Genomic DNA, 20,869 nt, shown 5'->3' with positions numbered 1-20,869 from the left:
TTCCAGCAAGTAAAATTAACTAGAACAACTAGTCTAGTAAACTTACAAGTAAAATTGTACCTTTTATTTGAATATATAAAGATATTTTTTGTATAATTAAATAATTGTTTGAATGTAAGTTATAATCTTATCGCTTTCTAAAATGTGTCGACGTATGATGTGAATTTAAATAATAATAAATTAACAATATAACGAAACTTGTTTATAAATGTAAAATTGGTAAGTATTATATTTACGTGTCAATGTTTTTTTGTGTGTGAAGAACAAAACATTTTTTCGATTGCCTAGAAAATATCAAAACCATTCACGATTACGTCCTCCCCTTTATTTTTAACAATACATAGTTTCGTATAAGCGACCACAGCAAGTGGTAAGTTTTACCAGCGCATGTTTTAAATTTTACCTGTTATTTATTTCACATAAAAATCAAAATATTTTAAATTCGAGCAGACGCGAAGCATTTTGAATCGTCAGTTTACAAAACAACATCACCGACTTGGAATTTGATTTTTCCGAGAACAACAACATTGAACGGCAAGAAACTCAGTAGTTCCTCTTGTCCACCATTTAAATAACATAGTAAGTAACAAATATATGTATAATACTTATGGTAATTAGCGTTTATTTGATACAATTGACCTAGAACGTGATAAACAATTACGAGCTCAAGGTATTTGATGACAGAAATGTAAAGGATCAGAGTCGAGATTAGAACAAACTCGATAAGATAATAACCGAATTATAATTTACAAGTTATCGGAGATATCTTGTTCGCAATATTTAAATTGACCATCGTAAACTTAGTAATCTTGTTTATCGAAAAATGGATGGATCGCAAGGTTTGAAGTAATTTGTTATTCAGTGAATATCTCTCGAGACACATGGCGAAGAATTAGAGATTCTCTCGAGCTAAGCGATACTAGTCAAAGCGAACCAGGAACCGACAAAATGTCAAGCGAAGAAAAAGTTGAAGTTGGGAACACAGAACCAAAGGGCATTGACTTAGATAACATCTTAAGGGACGAGGTGGGTCAGTTCGGTCGCTACCAGATCGTCACGGTGCTCTTGGCGGCGCTGCCGGTTATATTCTCTGCTTTCGCTGCGGGTGAATACATCTTTACGACTGCCAGAATACCGACGAGGTAAATCTTTTTAATTAGTGTTACATTTACATGATCTAAGAGAAGTTTAATGATATTAAGCACTAGAATAGTGATTTTTTATAAATACATTTTAGTTTGGTTTTGCTGGATAATTGTACAAAACAAAGTACTATGTCATTATAACGTTGTCGTACTGAATGATTACGGCCACGGTGGCGAAGATAGACCAGCCAACTACGCAGGATATATCATATGGCAAAAGTGTGTTCGCAAACACAGGTGCACTCTCACAATCCGATGGGACGGTAAATCCGCCACGTCTGGAAAGAGAAATTTACATGTTTTTCGAGGTTTTACGTGAGTGTTCGTGCTTCCAACCCAGGATCTCGGGATCTGCGGCCTTAGATCTGGCAACTGGGCCAAAGAGGCAATCATAACATAACAAGCAGAAACAGAGCGTTTCGGAGACGGTTCTCGTATAAAGCACATGACTGACAACCTCTAGCTTTGCTAGTAATATGTAAACGGAAGTTTGTTTGTAAGTTTTCTAATTGATGAGAATCTGTTGTACTTATTTTATGTTTAATTGTATGGACTATGATTTGAATGTCATATCCGGTCATACAATTAAAATATTGCTGATAAATCATTTAAAAAAAGCTATCAACCAATGAAAGACTTTATAAAGATCACACTAAGCTCAATATTAATCTTTTAAATGTTTTATGTTAATCTTATTAGTATCTATTATTAAAAAAATAAAAGAATTTAGCTGATAGCAGGTGATTAATTATGATTGAATATATTGATTTAATTTTACTAAAAGCGACAACTTATTATGACATATCAACACTATCATATATTTAAACAAGTATACATTTTTTTGTTTTTTTTTTTCCCTCAATAAATATCTCACTCACATTAGCTCCGGAGTTAAATGCTGAAGACGATGCTCATGAAATCCTTGAGTAGCGTCAATTTATGCCATTAAACGGATGTTTAATGGCATGTGTTGATATTACCGATGATAGCAGCTGGACAGACACGGAAATGTGTTCGTTAATATTTATCATTTTCTTCTGTAAAATTGGTCGTACATGACAAATTAGTCATTGTTGACCTTTTGCTGTAATATATCTGGACCGTAAATCTTTAGCTATTTAGGTTAGTTATAATTTGACAGAAAATTGAGAAGACGATTTATTAAATTGTATATAACGATAAAGCCACTATTTAAATAATAACGCAAAGCCTTATCGACGACACTGTGACATATACGATTATAATACGATCACTGCGTCTCGACGAATAAATATATAACATTGACAGTAGTTACTAGAAGTTATAAAACTTTCCATGGCTAACTTTCCAATGGCTGCCATATTAAGCTGTAGTTTTGGTGTGGTGCATCCGGCCTTTTGTCGTTACTTAAACAATTATTCTATATTTTTCAGATGCTTAATCCCACAATGCGACGGCGAAAATGTAGAATATGCTCCAAGTTGGGTTTTGAATGCGATACCGGGCACTAGTACCAGTAGCTTTGAAAACTGTGAGAGGTATGAAGACAACCCCCAACCGAGCAATGCCACCGGCGTGTGTCCGGCCGAGTGGTTTGACAGGACCAGCACTGTGCCGTGCGAGGACCACGTGTACGAGAACACACTCAGTGTAGTCTATGATGTTAGTGTCGTTTATTATTTTAAGATATTCATAGGACACCAAGAACAGAACAAAAGGGGTTGCACCTTTATTTGCACGCTCAATAATAATTTATAGTAAATATTTGGCTTTTTTTAGATTTTTGATTTAATACACAAATAAAAATCTATATTTTAACATAAGTATCCTTGATTAAATATACCATAACGATACTTATTATTTATTTTAATTTAATTCTTAACAAATAAAATAATTTACGTCACAGAATAAACTCCTTAACTAAAATTTTAAGTAAAGCCTGAACTCTTTTCCGCCTTCGAAATATGCAAGTGGCGGAATATAATGCATTGCTTCGTGCACATACTCGTCGCCCATGGCTGGCGTGGCAAAGCCCAACCAGAAAGAGAATATATTATATTTATGTTTAATTTCAGTTCAAAATGGCGTGTGATGAATGGAGGCGATCTCAAATAGGATCTATCCGTACTATCGGCACATTGCTGGTGCTGCCCATTACGGGGTATATCTCTGACCGCTGGGGCCGTCGTGTCGCGCTCACCATCAACGCCTTCAACACTGCCTGGCTTGGGGTTGTTCGATCCTTCGTCAATTCTTACGAGTGGTTTCTCGCTCTTGAAGTTATTGAGTCCACTATTGGCGCTGGAGCGTATTCGTCATGTTATATTTTAGGTGATACATCTTGTAACATACAAACATACAAAAATTATATACATTTTTCATTTTATGTTAAATGAATTATTAAATATTTTCTAGTTACGGAGTTGGTGGGCCCGAAATATCGAGTAATAGTAGGTGCTACTATGTCAACGATGTTCGCTTTGGGGTAAGTTATTCTTGGATTCATAGCATGGGGAGTTCAACCCTGGCGTACTCTTACTCAAGTTCTTTATGCACCACAGCTATTAGTAGTATCTTACTTCTGGATCCTATCCGAGTCAGTACGCTGGTTAATGAGTAAGGGTCGTTACGAGGAGTCAGAGCAAATTCTGAAGAAGGTAGCAAGAATGAATAACAAAGAGTTGTCCGAGAAATCATTACAAGCTCTTCGAGCGACGGCTGAAGCTGAAAAGTTGATTGAGAGGCCGAAAGAGCCTTGGTTGGTGGTCCTAGTCTTAAGATCGAAGATTATTTTATTGAGATGTTGTGTGGCACCTATCTGGTGGATTACGAATACGTTAGTGTATTACGGCATGTCCATTAACGCAGTCAACTTATCGGGAAATAGATACCTAAACTACGTGTACGTTGCTGCTGTTGAAATTCCTGGTTACTGGACAGCTATACTGCTATTAGACCGAATTGGGAGGAAGCCAGTTCTTATTGGTGGTTATTGGCTATGCGCAGCTTGTCAGTTTGCATTTGCATTTATCCCCGAAGGTAAGACAACATTTTATGTTATACAAGGTCTCACATTTATTAAAATATTATTGGTAACAAATGTTTTTGTTTATATTTTAAAGAAAAAAAATCTAAAACAGTTTTCATACAACAGAATATTCAATTCCAGGTTACGGCGGCTTGTCGTTGGCGTTTTACTTAATCGGCAAGTACTCAATAGCGGTGGTAATGACGTCTGTGTATGTGTACACTGCTGAGCTGTTCCCCACCAAGTATCGCCACAGCCTCTTCGCCTTCGCATCCATGGTGGGCCGACTGGGTTCCATCACGGCACCTCTTACTCCCGCACTTGTAAGTTTGAAGAGATGTTGATATCTTGATAAAAATACTTAATAATTCAAAACACCCGAAGAGGTATGACTGCGTCCAGCAAAATCTAAAACATGTGTAGTATAAAATATTAACAAAAAAATAATTCAAACAATACTTTGAGAAAACGAATTATAAATAAAATTCGAGCCCAACAAAAACTCACCCGTATGAGGACGTAGGAGTATGAGAACAAACGAGAAGTAATACACTATGAAGCAAAGAATACTTTTTCAAATAGGTTCATAATAAATATCTGATCTTATAAAATCTTTTTCTTATTTTAAAGTCGATTAATATGTATCGTCAACCAAAGGAAGATCAGCTTTATGGAAAGAGCTAAATACTTTAACAAAATAACTTTTGATATTTTTATTGTACATTAAATATATAAAATTCCAATCTTATTTGGATAAATACAAGACTTTCCATTCATAAAAGTTATTTGACAATTTTCACAAGCATAGGAATATCTTTCCTTAACAATGAGTGTCACTCCTTGATTACGCATATTAAACTAAATGACATTAAAATAACTTAATTTCAGGCTTTGGAGATTTGGGAGAGTCTACCATCCGTACTGTTTGGCTCATTTGCGCTGCTTTCTGGGTTACTGATCTTCACCACACCGGAAACCCTCGGAACTAAACTACCTAACACGATGGAAGAAGCCGAACAGCTCAGTTCGAAGAAAAATAATTCCTAATCTAAATATAAATCTGAGTGAATGAATAATTTAATATAATTTAATAAAATCCTATGTATAAACACCTTTGGCATTAATTGAATTTTAGAAATTGCAGGTTTTATGTTGAAAAATTATTAAGCTTAGCGGTATTTCGTGATTGATGTAACCGTCACTCGCTATTGAGTGTGCTCTAATTAAATTCTAACACTAAACTAGCGTAATATTTCTGCCAGCTATTGGCTTGTACGTGTGGGGTGCTATAATTGAAAATATGCTATATTTGTCAATAATATATTATGTAAAAATAAAATAACTTTGTCGCCTGCGATAATGTTGATTGATTGCCAGGCCAGACCATTAAATTGTTAATCAGTTTTTCTATCTTCTTCTCTTGAAATTCTTTGGGTTTAGAAGCTTGCAGCGAGACATTTCCGTGTCTCTGAAAGCACGTAAAATTAGTCCTGAGTTTGAAATCTCTCAGTACGTGTACGGTTATCGGAACATCGGATTATGAAAGTAGCAAAAAGGAAGAAAGAAAGCAAAAATCTGTGTTTGAGCACAAATTTGTGCACTATAACTTATTCTGCACAGTTTGCCTTTTTTATGTCTCTTCTTTATGTGATAGATTATATTTGACGCAATATGTGTTCCTAAGTTATGTTTAAGTGGTTTGACGTAAGGGTGGCTGGCGTCATGTCTTTCACCACCACTCATGTTTTTTTACACCAGGAAAGCATTTGAATTTAAATAAATACCAACCAAGTATTTTATTTATAGATTTTTTGAATTTTTGTTTGTCGGTTTGTCTGTGCTTGTCTGTGACAAGGTTTTGCGTGATTGTCATTTCTAATATGAGTTGAATGCACTAGCAAACCATAAAGTGATAAAAGTAATAGAAGAAAATTATCAATCAAAATGCCCTTGGGTGGCATTGCAATACTTTTTTTGTTCGTCTTTGTCTCTTTGTACGTTTCGTTCGTTTTTGTTTCGTCACTCCGTCTGTTATGCTACATGGAACAAGGGCTGATAAGGTTAAACCCTATATAAATAGTACCATTCTGTGGTGTTAAATTATCCCTCCGCATTTAACAATAAATATCGAAGCGAATCGAAGGTAATAAAAATGCACAACAGTTTTTGGATTTGTTGTTAGATATTGGCAACGATAAATATCCACAAGAACGAGGAAAAGTTGTCATCGTCTATTTATGGGGACGTAACGAAAACAGCAAATTAAGAAGACTCCTGACTTCGCGAAAGAGATATTACGACCAATAGGCTATAAATGTTGAAATTTTCCAGGGGATAATGTAGAGTATATCTTGATTGACAGAGTTATGGAACTGTATGATCTTAATAACTATCCAGTTGAGTTTTTGGAGCCCCTGAGCGCTTCTAGCCTGCCAGCTCGTCAAATATATTTGAAAGTCCTACCTAGTACCTATAGTAGACCTCAGAAATTAAAAGTAGAGTACAACGCATCGTGAGACAAGCAGATACGTTAATAGGGTGCGGCGCAACTGATTCTATGGATTGGACCCTTTTATTCCATAATACTTGTCATTTAGTTTTAAACGAGTTCAGTATATAAATAAATATATGATAACTTTTACTAACAAGATTACATTATAAATTTAAAACATGATGTTGCCATTCCCATAACTTTTAAATTGCTGAACTGGTTTTTATTGAACATCACGAAGAATACGCTTGAATCAGTAACAAACAAATCCTAATCGGTTCACCTATTTTCTAACTACGATGCCACGACAGACACACAGATATATCAAACTTATACCATCGGTGTTTTTCAGTTGCGGCTTAAAGTCACGCGAACGGAGTCGAGGGCACAAGCTAGTTTATAACAAGTACGCGTTGGTTTGAAAATAAATATGTTTTTTTCCTTGAAAGTTGAATATTTTCCAACGGAATCTAGTTTCGCACTATCTATTTATTATAAAGATAAACATCTATCCGAATTTACCCATTATCCATAATTCATCATCATCGCTTTTATTTTGTAAAATAAAGATATGATATGAATATTTATGTAAAAAATGCACTTTCAATCATTTGCTCCAGCGATAATCTAGTATCTTCGATAATCCTAGCTTACATATATTATTAATGTAACAATGAGTTTGTTTGTCTGTTAAGCTTTCACGTCTTAACTACTTAACTGATCATTATGAAATTTTACACACAAGGAACTATTCTATCAACAGCCTGAAGTATCTGTATAAGCCTGCTTTATTTCTTGCTTGCAGCGTATAGGCTTATGGCTACCACGACGACTCGCGCTGCTGCATGAACGAGGTTTCGTCAGCAAATATTTGGCTAAATCACCAATACTATGTGACAAAACTAATATTTTTTATCTTACACAGACAGGCGAAAATAAAATAAATAAAAAGATTACGTTTTATTAACCCGCGCTCAATCTAATAATTCTTATCTATTATTGATACATTATTTACTATAATGTTCTTAGTAGACAATGTTAAATTTGAAACACCGCTAGAGTGACGGAGCGCTTCTTTCAAGACGGTCTCGTTCGAAACATGGCTGACCAAACACGAACAAATCCTAATGAGGATAATTATGAAGAGAAAAAAGATAGGAATACGGTTAATCTAGATAGAATCCTAGTAGAGGAGATCGGGGAAATTGGTCCATATCAGCTGCGGACGCTGGGTCTGTCCGTAGTTGTGGTCATCTTTGCTGCGTGGGCTGCGAGTGAATACGTTTTTACAACTGCTCGTATCAGTACCAGGTAAAACGAAATGATTATGATTCAAATAATAATTATTTTATGAATATATTCAAATAAAAATAAAATTGAACGCAATTTATATTCTCTATGCCAAAATATTATGCGCATCAGGGGTACTTAGCAACTACTTAACATTGTATATTCTTCTGCCTTAAAGCAATACTTTGTATTGTTGAGTTCTAGTTTAGAATGTTGAGTGAGCCAACATAGTAGGAACGCCACCTTTCTTACGCCACCAATGTCTGTGGACGTTAGTGGCCACTAACCATCATTTGTTTGTCTACTCAATTAAATTAAAAAAAATGTCCAGTGGAGACATTGAATCTTTTTTTTTCTAATGTTCAAATTGAGATACAAACACTTAAGCCACCTACCAAATTAAAACTTTAACACTGAAACTGTCGCCTATAAAGTCATTCCAATATATACGATCCCACTCCCAGGAAACTAGTGTCATCCCATTAGATCTCCTTCTATTAATTACGCACGACATATTTTTGTTATAGTCATACAAAACATACTAAAATAGATACGTTTTAGAGGAGAATGCAGTGAGGAAGTTAATGTTTCTGCATATTTTATTTAAGGTGTTTAATACAAGAATGTGAAACACGAGAGTCGGCTGAGTTCAGACCATCTTGGGTTTTTAACGCAGTGCCCGCTAGCGGTAGCTCTTTCGACAATTGTCGACGATTTGATGGCATCAATGGAACTGCTTGGAGAAGTGATGTCTGCCCTGCGGACTGGTTTAATCGTGAGAACGTCATTGACTGCGAAGAATTTATTTACGAGAATACTGATACTGTTGTCTATGATGTGAGTAATATAACATTGTTAGATCTCCATACGCTATCCATAATACGTTACGATTTTTTCATGTTTTAAAAGATAAATACTACGTAACTGTTGCTATTTATGTAACTATTTAATTATTTATTTGAATTACTAACTATTTTATTAATTTTGTTTTAACAAAGTTATAAAATAATTGTTACGTATCGTTCGCTAAAAACTGATTTTAAAAGATTAGGTCCCAAAAATGTATCAAATTTTATCTTTAACATGTCCACCATATTTTACATTTGATTCAACTACTCGAACAAAAAAGCTATATTTATTTAATTGTATAACATTATATAAATCTTTCCAGTATGGGTTAGCATGTGACGAATGGCGTCGGACACTCATCGGCTCGGTTCGGACCTTTGGTACCCTGACCGCGTTACCGATTACGGGCTACGTGTCGGACCGATGGGGGCGGCGAACCGCACTGAGTATTAACGCCTTCAACACCGCCTGGATGGGTACAGTCCGGTACTTCGCCGGCACTTACGTAGGTTTCCTCATCTCAGAAGTGGCAGAAGCGACGTTTGGTTCAGCAGGATTTTCCTGCTGCTATATACTTCGTAAGACTTTATACTTTTTAATTTATATAATTTGACTTCCAGTACGTCTGACCGTAATAAAGTCATGATGAACGATAAATTGTTCGTACAGCCAATGAAGCCGAGTAGATCGTCGTCTATAAAATCATAAATAAAAAGATAATTTAGCTTAATACAAATAAATATTTTTGAATACTATGCATGACGCAGTATAAAATGATAAAGAGATAATTAAATCTATCTAAAAGAGATAAACTATATGCATGACTAAAACTTAAAAAATTATAATTGTATGAGTAGATAATAGATTATCTCTTTTAGAGAAAGTTATCAACTCATTCCACTGCCATAGAACTGTGACTGAATTTCATTGTAATGATTTTCTTCAGCAATGAGCACCAGATGAATTATAAACAAATTAAGCACCAGTGATCTTCAATTACCACATGTTCGTTTAATATAAACCGTAAAGGTCACGCTGGCTGTGCGTGGTACGTTCACGTGAGACGTTTATTTATTTATTCTGCATACGTTTTATTATTATATATCAGCAAAATATTTATTACCAACAAAACCGATAAATTGGGGCAATTATATAATAAAAAGAAACAAGTATAAACCAGTAATCAGTTTTTTTTAAACACGTATATTATTACTGAGTAGCATCGTTTCTCTAATCCAGAGTATAGGAGTAGGAGGGGGGGAATAAGCTTGAAATCTTCAACTTAAGTCGATAGAAAGCTTTTGCTCAGCAGTGGGATATTTCAATCGTTATTTTTGCCTTTTACGAAAAATAATACAAGACTTGCTCTTTTACAGTTACGAGTTCTTGACTCTTTGAATGTACTCATACATTCAAGAAGAATTCCAGTTTTTCCTTTCTTTTTATAAATTCTCATTGCTATAAGTGTGAAATTTGAAGAACTTTACTCTCCCATTTATGTCATTGTGAAGGGTATTAAATAGACTTTGGAATTAGTTATATGTTGTTTCTAGTAATGGAACTCGTGGGCCCGAAGTATCGAGTCATCGCTGGAGCGACCATGAACACGTTTTTCTCCATTGGTCAAATAACAATGGGTTTCATCGCTTGGGGAGTTCCTAATTGGCAGAATCTTACGCTCACTCTGTACGTTCCGCAGTTCATTACCATATCTTACTTCTGGATCATGTCTGAGTCTGTCCGCTGGTACATGAGCAAAGGCCGTTTCGAAGAAGCAGAAAAGGTCCTTAAAGACGTAGCCCGTGTCAACAAGAAGGCATTATCGGATAAGTCGTTACAACTATTGAGAGAAAATGTAATAGAAGAGGAGAGGAAGAAAGCCAACGAAGAAGCGGAAAAAGCAAGTGAACCATGGCTGATAGTTCTTGTATTTAGACACAAAGCAATTCTAACACGAGTACTCGTGTCTCCGATTTGGTGGATTACTACCACGTTTATATACTACGGCATGTCTATAAACTCGGTGAATATGTCTGGGAACCGGTACTTGAACTATGTAGCGGTGTCCGCAGCCGAGATCCCGGGCTACTGGACTGCAGTGCTTCTGATGGGTAGGATTGGGAGAAAACCCGTGCTCGCTGGGGCCTTCTGGATTTGTGCCGCTTGCCAAGTGGGATACATCTTCATGCCTGACGGTGAGTTTTATCGTATTTTGTAAATAAAATAGAGTAAGATCAGAAATACCTGTGATAAAGATGAATTAATATAAAAATACACAATATTCATAAAATACTCAAACATACAAGAAAAACTATTTAATAGGTCTCTACGGTGCCTCCTTGACGTTGTATCTGATCGGAAAGTACAGCATAGCCATGGTGATGACGTCGGTGTACGTTTACACGGCAGAGCTGTATCCCACGAAGTATCGACATAGTCTCTTCGCCTTCTCCTCAATGATGGGCAGGATCGGATCTATAGTTGCGCCGCTCACGCCTGCTTTTGTAAGTTTATATTATATGTATAAAGTAATTCAGAGTCATTACAAACGTAAGTATTATATAATACGTTCAGTAATATATCAGAGACCACTTTAAGCTTTGATACATTAATACAACTATTTTATATCGTCTAACTTGAGATAAAAGACTAAATTCATTGAGCTTCGCCAATTTCCAATATGTTATTACTAATCGTAATCGTCAATATCGCATATCGTTTTCTGATGTTTCACGACCGTCTGTGGTGAGCTAGGAGTTTGTTCTTAAAGAAAAGCCCCATAGTTTGTATTCAATAAGAATTTCTAGAATCTAGCTTAATATGAATATTTGGTGGTAAAATAGAAAATATTTCATGTTTAATAATAAGCCTGCATGAATATGAATAGTTAATAAAATAAATGTTTTCGGGGTAAAATTCATTATTTATAAATTTAGTGTAAATTTGAGTTGGGAGTGAAAATACGTCGATTCAGCTAGTTTTGAATAAATTGAACGAGTCGTTGAGTGAATGTTAATATAATACTTTCATTCCAGGGTGCAATTGTTTGGGATAATTTACCATTCGCCCTGTTCGGCGGCTTCGCATTGCTATCGGGACTTTTAGTTCTCATAACCCCTGAAACCCTCGGCTCCAAGCTCCCGGACACCATGGATGAAGCTTCTATGATCGGCGTCAAGACTAAGAAAGCTGCAGCATAAATGTTCCTCATTTTAATTGTATATATTATATGGTTATACCGCCTAGAGTAATGTAAATACCTTTTGATTGTGAGTGATGATGAGTGATATTTATATTAATATTTTGCTTTTTATTAAATGAAAACATTTTTATTTCATTTGTTGGTCATTATTTTAATTGGTAGGTATTATTAATTAAGAAGAAGTTCAATTCATCACCAATCGTGGTCCGCAAACATCTAAGCAGCTTTGACGTGCCGGATGATAGTATGCCATATGTGTGTCTGCATACGGGTGTTGAAGCAGCCTGGAGGCAGGAGCTGTAACTCTATACGCAGTGCCAATATCGGACAAACCTTTACTGAACCAAATCAATGCATATATTGATTTCAAATTGATACCATGTAACAAATGTAAAAAAATGTTGAAACGCTCGCTCTAATGCCAAACAAGACATAAACGGGATCAATCCACAATAATGACTATTTTCATTTTTATATACTTAAGTGCACTTTTCTATAGCACATGAATTTTAGTAAAAAATATTATGGGTACAATCAGAAAAATAGCAATATAATAATATATACAAATTAGGATTACAACGACTCAGGCGCGTCATCACACGCGAACTACTCATTCACGGAACAATGGATCATCACTCTTCAATATCCGGACATAAAAGGCCAATAAACAAATAATAATCTTGTATTGGAGTCATTTGCGTTATTTCAGTACCTCTAACTCACCAAACAAACAGACGTAATATCATAAAAAGTCACATATCATATTTTATTATATGTCAATGTTAAGTGAGGTAAATCATACGATATTACGGCTATGATCTTTCTGTTTATAGGATGTTGTAGGCAAATGAGTTAGAGCGAGGAAAACAACATCGTAGAATCTTGTATGAAGCTTCTCCCGTGAAGCGAAGACCAGAACATATCAAGATACGTAATCGGTCACAGGAGCCTTCCTAAGAAAAGCAAATCAATGATATAAAAAATTAGAGTATATTGTTTATTATTTAACGTAAAATAGATCGGACAAATGGACCACCTGATGGTAAGTAATCACCACCCATAGTCATGGCGCTGCAAGAAATATTAAATATTTCTTGCAGCGCCAATGCGCCATCGAACTTGGGAACTAAGTTGTTACGTTCCTTATGCATACACTGGCACTGGATGAAACCGGAACACAACAATACTAAGTATTTCTGTTTGGTGGTAAAATATGTGACACCTACCCAGACGGGCTTATACAAAGCCCTATCACCACTAAATAAACAAGAGATCATGCTGCGTATTTTCTGTTCTGCAAATACTTGCTGATTCTGGTTCATTTTTCGTCATTAAAAAAGTTGTGATCATGTGATTTGCATCTCTATCAGGTTGGGGTTAAATTAGAAAAGTACTGTTTATTTTCAGTTTCGTTGATTGATTAATATCGATAAGATATTTTTAAGAATATCACATCGTAACCTTGAGTATGATTTGAATGTGATTAAAATATTCGCTAGCTTTTACGATACCCAAATATTATTAAATATTTATGATATCGATATTTTAATCCCTGACAATATGAATAATAATTTTTCAATACAATTCTTCACCAATGACAAAATTTATGGTACAATGTAATCGCGATAATATATAAATACGTATTAAAGAATTTACACCGCGTATCGTAATACGTCAATTTATATAACCAACGCATTGTCGACTATAGTGTAATATATCGCCGAGTATGGTAAATAACCATTAATAAAAAATAACATTCAAACAACAGACTTAATGCGAAGACGTTAAACGAGATAATGGAGAAAGAACGAAATCTACAGAACAATGAACGAGTGAATTTAGATACGATATTGAAAAATGATATCGGACAATTTGGTAGATTTCAACTGAGAATGGTGGGCCTGGCCGCTCTGATAGTCGTGTTCATAGGATGGTCGACCAGTGAGTACCTGTTCACGGTAGCTCGGATTAACACGAGGTTAGTTACAATTCAGATTTTATATAAATACAATAAATAATAAGGCAAAATACATGATCAATTTTGTGACAGCTTTGTGTTACGAATAAATTATAATCTTGGAACTCGAGAATCCCTTCACAATGTTTTTAGTAAAGTAGGAATACTTACGGTTGCATCACAATACATTTGCAGCACTGTTATGTATGTGCACAATAATATTGCTCACTTTGATAGACTTATTCTATCAAAGTGAGCAATATAATATAATAATCATAATAATTTTTAAGTTTATATAGATGATAAAAAGTGGAGCTTATACTCTTTTTGACCACAAGAGGAGAAAATCCAAATAAACAACGTTTGACAGGAAATTCGCGATATCATTGATCGAGAGCTTAATTAGTCTACGATGTTCACTATGGATTTGAGAAAAAAATGCGTTTTGAACGTCGACAAAACTGTTATCGGAATGTTTAAAGTAAAATTAAAGTGGAAAGAAGTGGTTAAGTGTAATAGAGTTGTATTATAAATAAATATGTATTTATCATAAACTCTTTGTAGCGCACAACACAGCTGAATTATTAGCAAATCGTATGAAATATGTAAATTTAAGGTTTGTTTATCTTTCCTACTTCCATTGGAAGGCTATTCTCCTTTCATTGTATTTGAACGATGTAACTTTGTATTTAAAATGTTGAAAAATATTAACTGAGTTTCATGTCTGTAATTAGCTTTACATTTAATACAATTCCGTAAAATAACCTCCCAAGTGTTTTTGTAAAAGTGTATCTAAATGAAATATATTTTGATTTGATTTTGATAATATTTTTGGTTATATTGTGGAGTAACTATAAACATATATGTAACTGTTCTGCAAAAAAGCCTTTAAAAAACAACCTTTTGACAACCTTTAACAACCTTTTGAAAATTTTATGAGGTTGGAATTAACATAAAGATAGAAAAGCACTTATAAGAGCATTTAAATGAAGTTTACTTTGATTTTGTCAGAAGAAGTAACTATACGTTGCAATTTTTGCTTTTTAGCTGTTATATGATAGAGTGTTTGTAACTAATTATACGAGCTCGATCACTGTTTGTTCAAAACATAGAAAAAGCCAAATTATAATTACTATAAGACTTTGACTTTGAATAATAGTGCAAAATAACAAATAATTAACAAAAACTTTTACTTTTTATGCTAAACATAAACCATACATCTATAAAATTACAAAATAACGTGGTATACAAAATTAGGTAAGGCTAAACGTATTCTCACATGTTTCAGATGTCTCATCCCCGAGTGTGAAAATAGAGAGGATGCGACGTTTTCACCATCTTGGGTGCTGAATGCAATACCAGCTAGTGGTAGCTCGTTCGACAATTGTCAAAGATTCGCTGAATCTGAAATTATATCTAACTTGACAAACGAAGTGTGTCCAACGGAAATGTTCAACCGCGACAGACTAATTAATTGTGATAAATTCGTTTACGAAAACACTTATTCAGTTGTTTATGAGGTACTGACAAGTATTTTTATTACGAGAAAATCTCTAATGTTATCCAATTTTAACAATTAGACCTATAATAAGCTCTTCATTTTTCAGTTCAATTTAGCTTGCGATGAATGGCGTCGAACGCTAGTTGGGTCAATGCGGACGCTGGGCACTCTAGCGGCTCTTCCAATAATTGGCTTCATTTCGGATCGATGGGGTCGCCGTGCTGCTGTCGTCGTAAGTTCCATTAACGCCGCATGGCTGGGACTCACCAGATATTGGGTTAACACGTACACAGGATTTCTCATTCTGCAAGTAGTCGAATCCATGTTTGGTTCTGGAGGATTTTCAAGCTTTTATATTTTTTGTAAGTGATCTATAATAATAAATAAAAAAACAAGAGTCTGCCTGACATATCTGCATCTAAACAGCTAAAGCAAGATTAAGCTCTTAAAATAACGTAAGGAATATATTTAAACTGTTTTCTTAAAAAACTTCGAATGGAGTTTGTTACAAAAGTACTTAATGATATTTAATATACAATATATTAAAATAAGTTTCAAGTTTCAGCCCTGCTGTAACCAATAGAGGCAATAAGACGTGGTGCGATATAGTTACACAATATAAACATGAGTCGTCAATTTTAATTTAGCGACAATTTTTATTTTTATTCTAGTGATGGAGACCACAGGACCTAAATACAGAGTCGTGGCTGGCGCTCTTATGAATACTTTCTTCGCTGTCGGTCAGATGACTACAGGTCTCATAGCATGGGCTGTCCCTGACTGGAGAAATTTAACTCTGACCTTGTATATTCCTCAATTTCTTGCAATAGTGTATTTGTGGATTATGCCGGAGTCAGCTCGATGGTACATCAGCAAGGGTCGGTATGATGAGGCAGAAAATGTATTAAAAAAAGCTGCACGTATTAATAAAAAAGAACTGTCTATTAATTCTCTCCAGGCGTTAAGACATAGTGCTGAGGAAGAAAAAAGAATTAATGAAATACTAGAAATACAAAAAACACAGGAACCCTGTCTTGCTGTTCAAGTATTTCGCCATAAGCCAATTTTGATTCGAGTAATTGTGTCTCCGATCTGGTGGATCACGAGTACGTTGATATACTACGGGTTGTCTATTAACTCCGTACACATGGTGGGCAATAGGTATCTCAATTTTGTATTAGTATCAGCAGTGGAAATACCAGGTTATTGGACGTCTATGTTTCTTATGGGGAAAGTTGGCAGAAAACCCGTGCTTATTGGAGCATATTGGGTTTGCGCTCTTTGTCAGATTGGATACGTGTTCATGCCAGATGGTAAGTATTTCTTTCCACGCAGAGATATGAAATCCTTGAGATATTGATGATGAACTTCAATTTCAGGTCTTTACGGAGTTTCTTTAACTATATATTTAATTGGGAAATTCAGTATTTCTATGGTGATCTCAGCAATTTACATTTACACGTCTGAGTTATACCCTACCAAGCATAGACACTCTCTCTTTGCATTTTCTTCTATGATTGGGAGAATTGGATCTATTCTGGCGCCACTGACGCCGGCTTTGGTAGGTATTTTTCAAAGTTCGAAATGTCAAATACAAATTTGAATTAGCTTAGCTAATAGAATGTTGTCAAGTTAATCTAAGGACATTGATAACGCAGTATTACCATAAGTGATATTATCTTAAATACCATTTTTCCTACTTGCAAATCTGTTGCCTATTGTACTATGTACACCTTTCCACATCTCTTTACAAATATCGAGCGACCAAACCACAGATGCCACAAACAATTTTTTTCAGGAAACAAAATATTTTTTTGCAAAATTGCTACGAATCATTTAAATATCTGAGTTCACTCAGATAGCAGGTTTTTGTGTGTTTCAATTTGTTAACGCAATGAGAAATCTCATTATTATTACCTTGTATACTTGTGTTTTCAGGGTGCAGCTGTATGGGACCAACTGCCTTTTGTCTTATTTGGAAGCTTCGCGCTGCTGTCCGGTGCGCTAGTAATGATAACGCCAGAAACTCTCGGCACAAAGCTACCAGATACGATGACAGAAGCATCTGAAATAGGCAAAATTAGTGACTAGCATATTGTGCAAAATAAAAACAGTGACTATCTTTAACATTTAATGTTTGTTAAATTGTTTTAATATTAATATAGAAATTTACAAGCGTATGTTATAAAAAAAACACCCTCAGCTGACATTCTTTCTTACTCTTCCCCTAAAAAATATAATCTCAAACAAAAAAAAAGTGTGTCTTTCGTTCTGCTAGCGTACCAGTGTAATACAGTGTTTTTCTAAAATTCACAATTACGCCATTTTAATGTCATTTACACAAATAACAAGTACGTCATAGTATAAGTTGACTATTTAAGTTGGATATTATGGTGCTCAAGAGAGACGAATGACTTTCTCAACAATAGGCCATTACTACACTTTGTAGAAATTTATTGTTTAATAATATCAATATTTAATTGGTTTGTTCAATATTTCATCGACAAATATCATCATAAATGTCTAAAGAATGTTTTTGTGTTTTTTTAAGAATGTGGTTTTAAAAAAATATATGTCTAGTTTTTATTAGGACTGTATGATCTCCATATTTCATTTACTAGACGAAACTTGACCTGGTTGTATGGTAGCCTAGCATTTATTTATTATAGCCTATTTCAAAATTATTTCTTTTTTCTTTTCCAATATTTTTCAAAAAGTAACGTCCATGAAACTTCTAAATAAATAAATGTAGTATGTAATGTGTAACTTATATACACACTTCCAATATAAATTAATTAGATTTTTTGTACGATTGAAGCATTCACAAAATTTAAGTTATTATATTTGGTACAATCACTTTATCATCATCGTTTTCATTATTCATCTAATCTCAGACGGCTGCTGGACACGTACCTTTCCCAAGCTTCTATTCCTTCGCTTTTTTTTATGGTATAGGGGGCAAACGAGCAGGAGGCTCACCTGATGGAAAGTGATTACCACCGCCCATGGACATCTGCAACACCAGGGGAGTTACAGGTGCGTTGCCGGCCGCTGAAGCTGCCATCGTGCTAAATCCAGCCTTTTTTTATTCTCTGAAAAAAAACATTTAGGCGTTTCTCCCGCTTGAAGAGGTGGGGGGTTCTATGTGAGACTTACCGGCAACCGTGACGCCCAGACGGTTGGCCCGCCTATGCAACTCTTCAATCTAGAAGGGTTCCCGGAGTACAGATAGTGGTGAAGGTCCCGCCGATAATAGCCACCAGGGAAAAATGCGAGAGCCACCGAGAGGCACATGTAGCTATAGTGATGAGGGTGTCATTCGCGTAACGCAACACCCTCATCCCGGGAAGGACAGGTGCTCGCAGAAGCCAATCGAATCAGACATTCCACAGTATTGCGTCTATGGTTGATCGACCTACCCTGAATCCGTACTGAGCCTCTGAAAGACCCGGTCCTGAACCCGGACCCGGAGAGTCCGGACCCGTCTTATTCAGTAACAGTGCTAAATCCAGCCGTCTATTTGAGAAGACTTGACAATTACAACAATTCTTATTCCGCCGAGAGGGATCACGAAATCTGATCAGATGAAAAATTCAGATAAATTAATAATGATGTGGCAATTATCAAAAATATATATTATTTCTATGGATGAACAATATGTTGCAAATTCATGATGTCGTAATTATGTTCAACGATAAAAGTGATCCAAGATAAATTTAGTCCCGATAGTAGAAATTTAATGAAACGATTATGATGACGTGTAAAGTATAATTACATTTTGCAGTGCTTCGTCTTTAACTTTTATAAACAAACAGATTCCATAGAAAAAGATTTAACTTTTTTGTTATCTTCAGTTATAAAAAATGTTTATAAAGATTTTTTAGTAAAACGCATGAAAAAAGAAGGTCGTCGCATGCGCCCAGTAGGGATCAGGTGATGTTGTCTCTCTCTAAAGAAACTACACAATACGTTAACGTGACGCGAGTGTGCGGAAGTGCGTCCGCTCGTCACGACTCCAGCGAACATTGTCACCGACGTTTGTTGTTAAAATGCCCGCTGGACTGAAACATACTTTCTAGCTAAATTATTCATATGTTCAAGTATATTTTAGCAATTATTGTTCACGATATATTTTGTTATTAAAGCTATGGCAATAAGAAAGGGCGAATGAAATATGAGAGGGAGTCATAGGTATGAATGTAGATGCCGATACGCCAAGAGAAAGAGGGAAGAGGGAAGAAGATGACCTTTTTGTCTATGTAATCTTTTACACGTTTTGTTTTTATTATGTTATTCGTAGGTGGGTGAGTAATTGGCCCACGTGATGGCAAGTGACCCCTATCTCTCATTGACATTGGCGTCGTAAGAAATATTAACCATTCCTTAAAACCGGAACATAAAAATACTAATTATTGCTGCTTGGCAGTAGAATATGCTATGATATGGTACCTCCTCAGACCCAGAGCCTTAAAAGTAATGACCATCGTGGCTCCTTTAGTACGGCTGTCTCCCACCATTAAATGATAAAGACTGCGTGTGGGACAAAATGTGAAAAGAAGAAAGAGAGTAGGGATAGCACTGATGTGACAGGAGATAACGTCACTCTAATCCCTATAACATAATGTTTGCTCGATACAAGCAGGGTTGTGTAGGGAAAACGGCTTTTTGCAGAAATCAGTTGAAAAACGAGAATACCGAGCACGAAGGACTAAAAATATAATCATAAATATACGTGTTTACATACGACTGAACAACTGACTAATCTTAAACGATATCGCTGGAGTAATTACCACAGTAAATTAAAGTGAATTATTAAAAGTTGCAATACTAACTTCATGTTTATAAATCACGATTTGTATCTACAATATCGTTCGGATGGTCTTTGAATAGACAAAGATAACGGTTGTCTGATCGGGACTTGGAAAATATTTCATAAGTTAACATCGCTTAAATTTCAATATCTCCGATAGTTTCGAAGAGTTATTAGTATTAAAAAACCACAAAGATTATTGTGTTAAATAATATTTCTTACACGAGTACATTAGTAGAGAATGATTCATAAAAATGATTTCATTTGTGTAAACTTTCGCTGATTTTATTATGAGTTCTGGAAAAATAACACCATTAAAGTTAGTTCTGTTTTCGTTTCGCGAATTAAATCAATGTACCAACGAGTAGCGTAGTCATGGATATGGTATCTGTTTATATCAAGCTCATTAACTTGGTCAATTTTCATAAACTTTTTTTGCCTAATTGTTGACTCTTAAAATGACTTTATGGCTTTAAGGCCCAACTAAAAAAACAGTGTGTTTTGATCGATAACGTTTGTAAAAAATATATAAAAAAACAGAGTTGATATGAAACTATTCATACATAAATGCACAATCGATAGCTCAGTATTTTCTATTTAATCTTATTGTTTGCTAT

General features: G+C 35.1%; 1 protein-coding gene and 1 pseudogene across 1 annotated transcript; both read left to right on the top strand.

Moving 5' to 3' along the window:
* Window positions 1–905: 905 nt before the first annotated feature.
* On the top strand, window positions 906–11,990 carry LOC125067105 (annotated as a pseudogene).
* A 1,790-nt stretch (window positions 11,991–13,780) lies between these two features.
* LOC125067103 (organic cation transporter protein-like) lies at window positions 13,781–17,553 on the top strand. Its single transcript, XM_047675483.1, has 6 exons — window positions 13,781–13,962; window positions 15,230–15,461; window positions 15,549–15,804; window positions 16,114–16,755; window positions 16,822–17,003; window positions 17,381–17,553. The coding sequence occupies exons 1-6, from the start codon at window positions 13,781–13,783 to the stop codon at window positions 17,531–17,533; spliced, it is 1,647 nt and encodes a 548-aa protein (XP_047531439.1). The 3' UTR covers window positions 17,534–17,553.
* Window positions 17,554–20,869: the final 3,316 nt, after the last annotated feature.

Source organism: Vanessa atalanta, chromosome 10, assembly GCF_905147765.1.
Source record: "Vanessa atalanta chromosome 10, ilVanAtal1.2, whole genome shotgun sequence".
Lineage (NCBI taxonomy): Eukaryota > Metazoa > Arthropoda > Insecta > Lepidoptera > Nymphalidae > Vanessa > Vanessa atalanta.
This window is presented reverse-complemented; position numbering and strand designations above follow the sequence as displayed.

Bases quoted from the DNA above. Each gene is read 5' to 3' on its own strand.
- LOC125067103 (XM_047675483.1), top strand. From the start codon at position 13,781: ATGGAGAAAGAACGAAATCTACAGAACAATGAACGAGTGAATTTAGAT. The intron at 13,963-15,229 runs GTTAGTTACAAT...CACATGTTTCAG, and splicing joins GTAGCTCGGATTAACACGAG to ATGTCTCATCCCCGAGTGTG. The intron at 17,004-17,380 runs GTAGGTATTTTT...TTGTGTTTTCAG, and splicing joins CGCCACTGACGCCGGCTTTG to GGTGCAGCTGTATGGGACCA.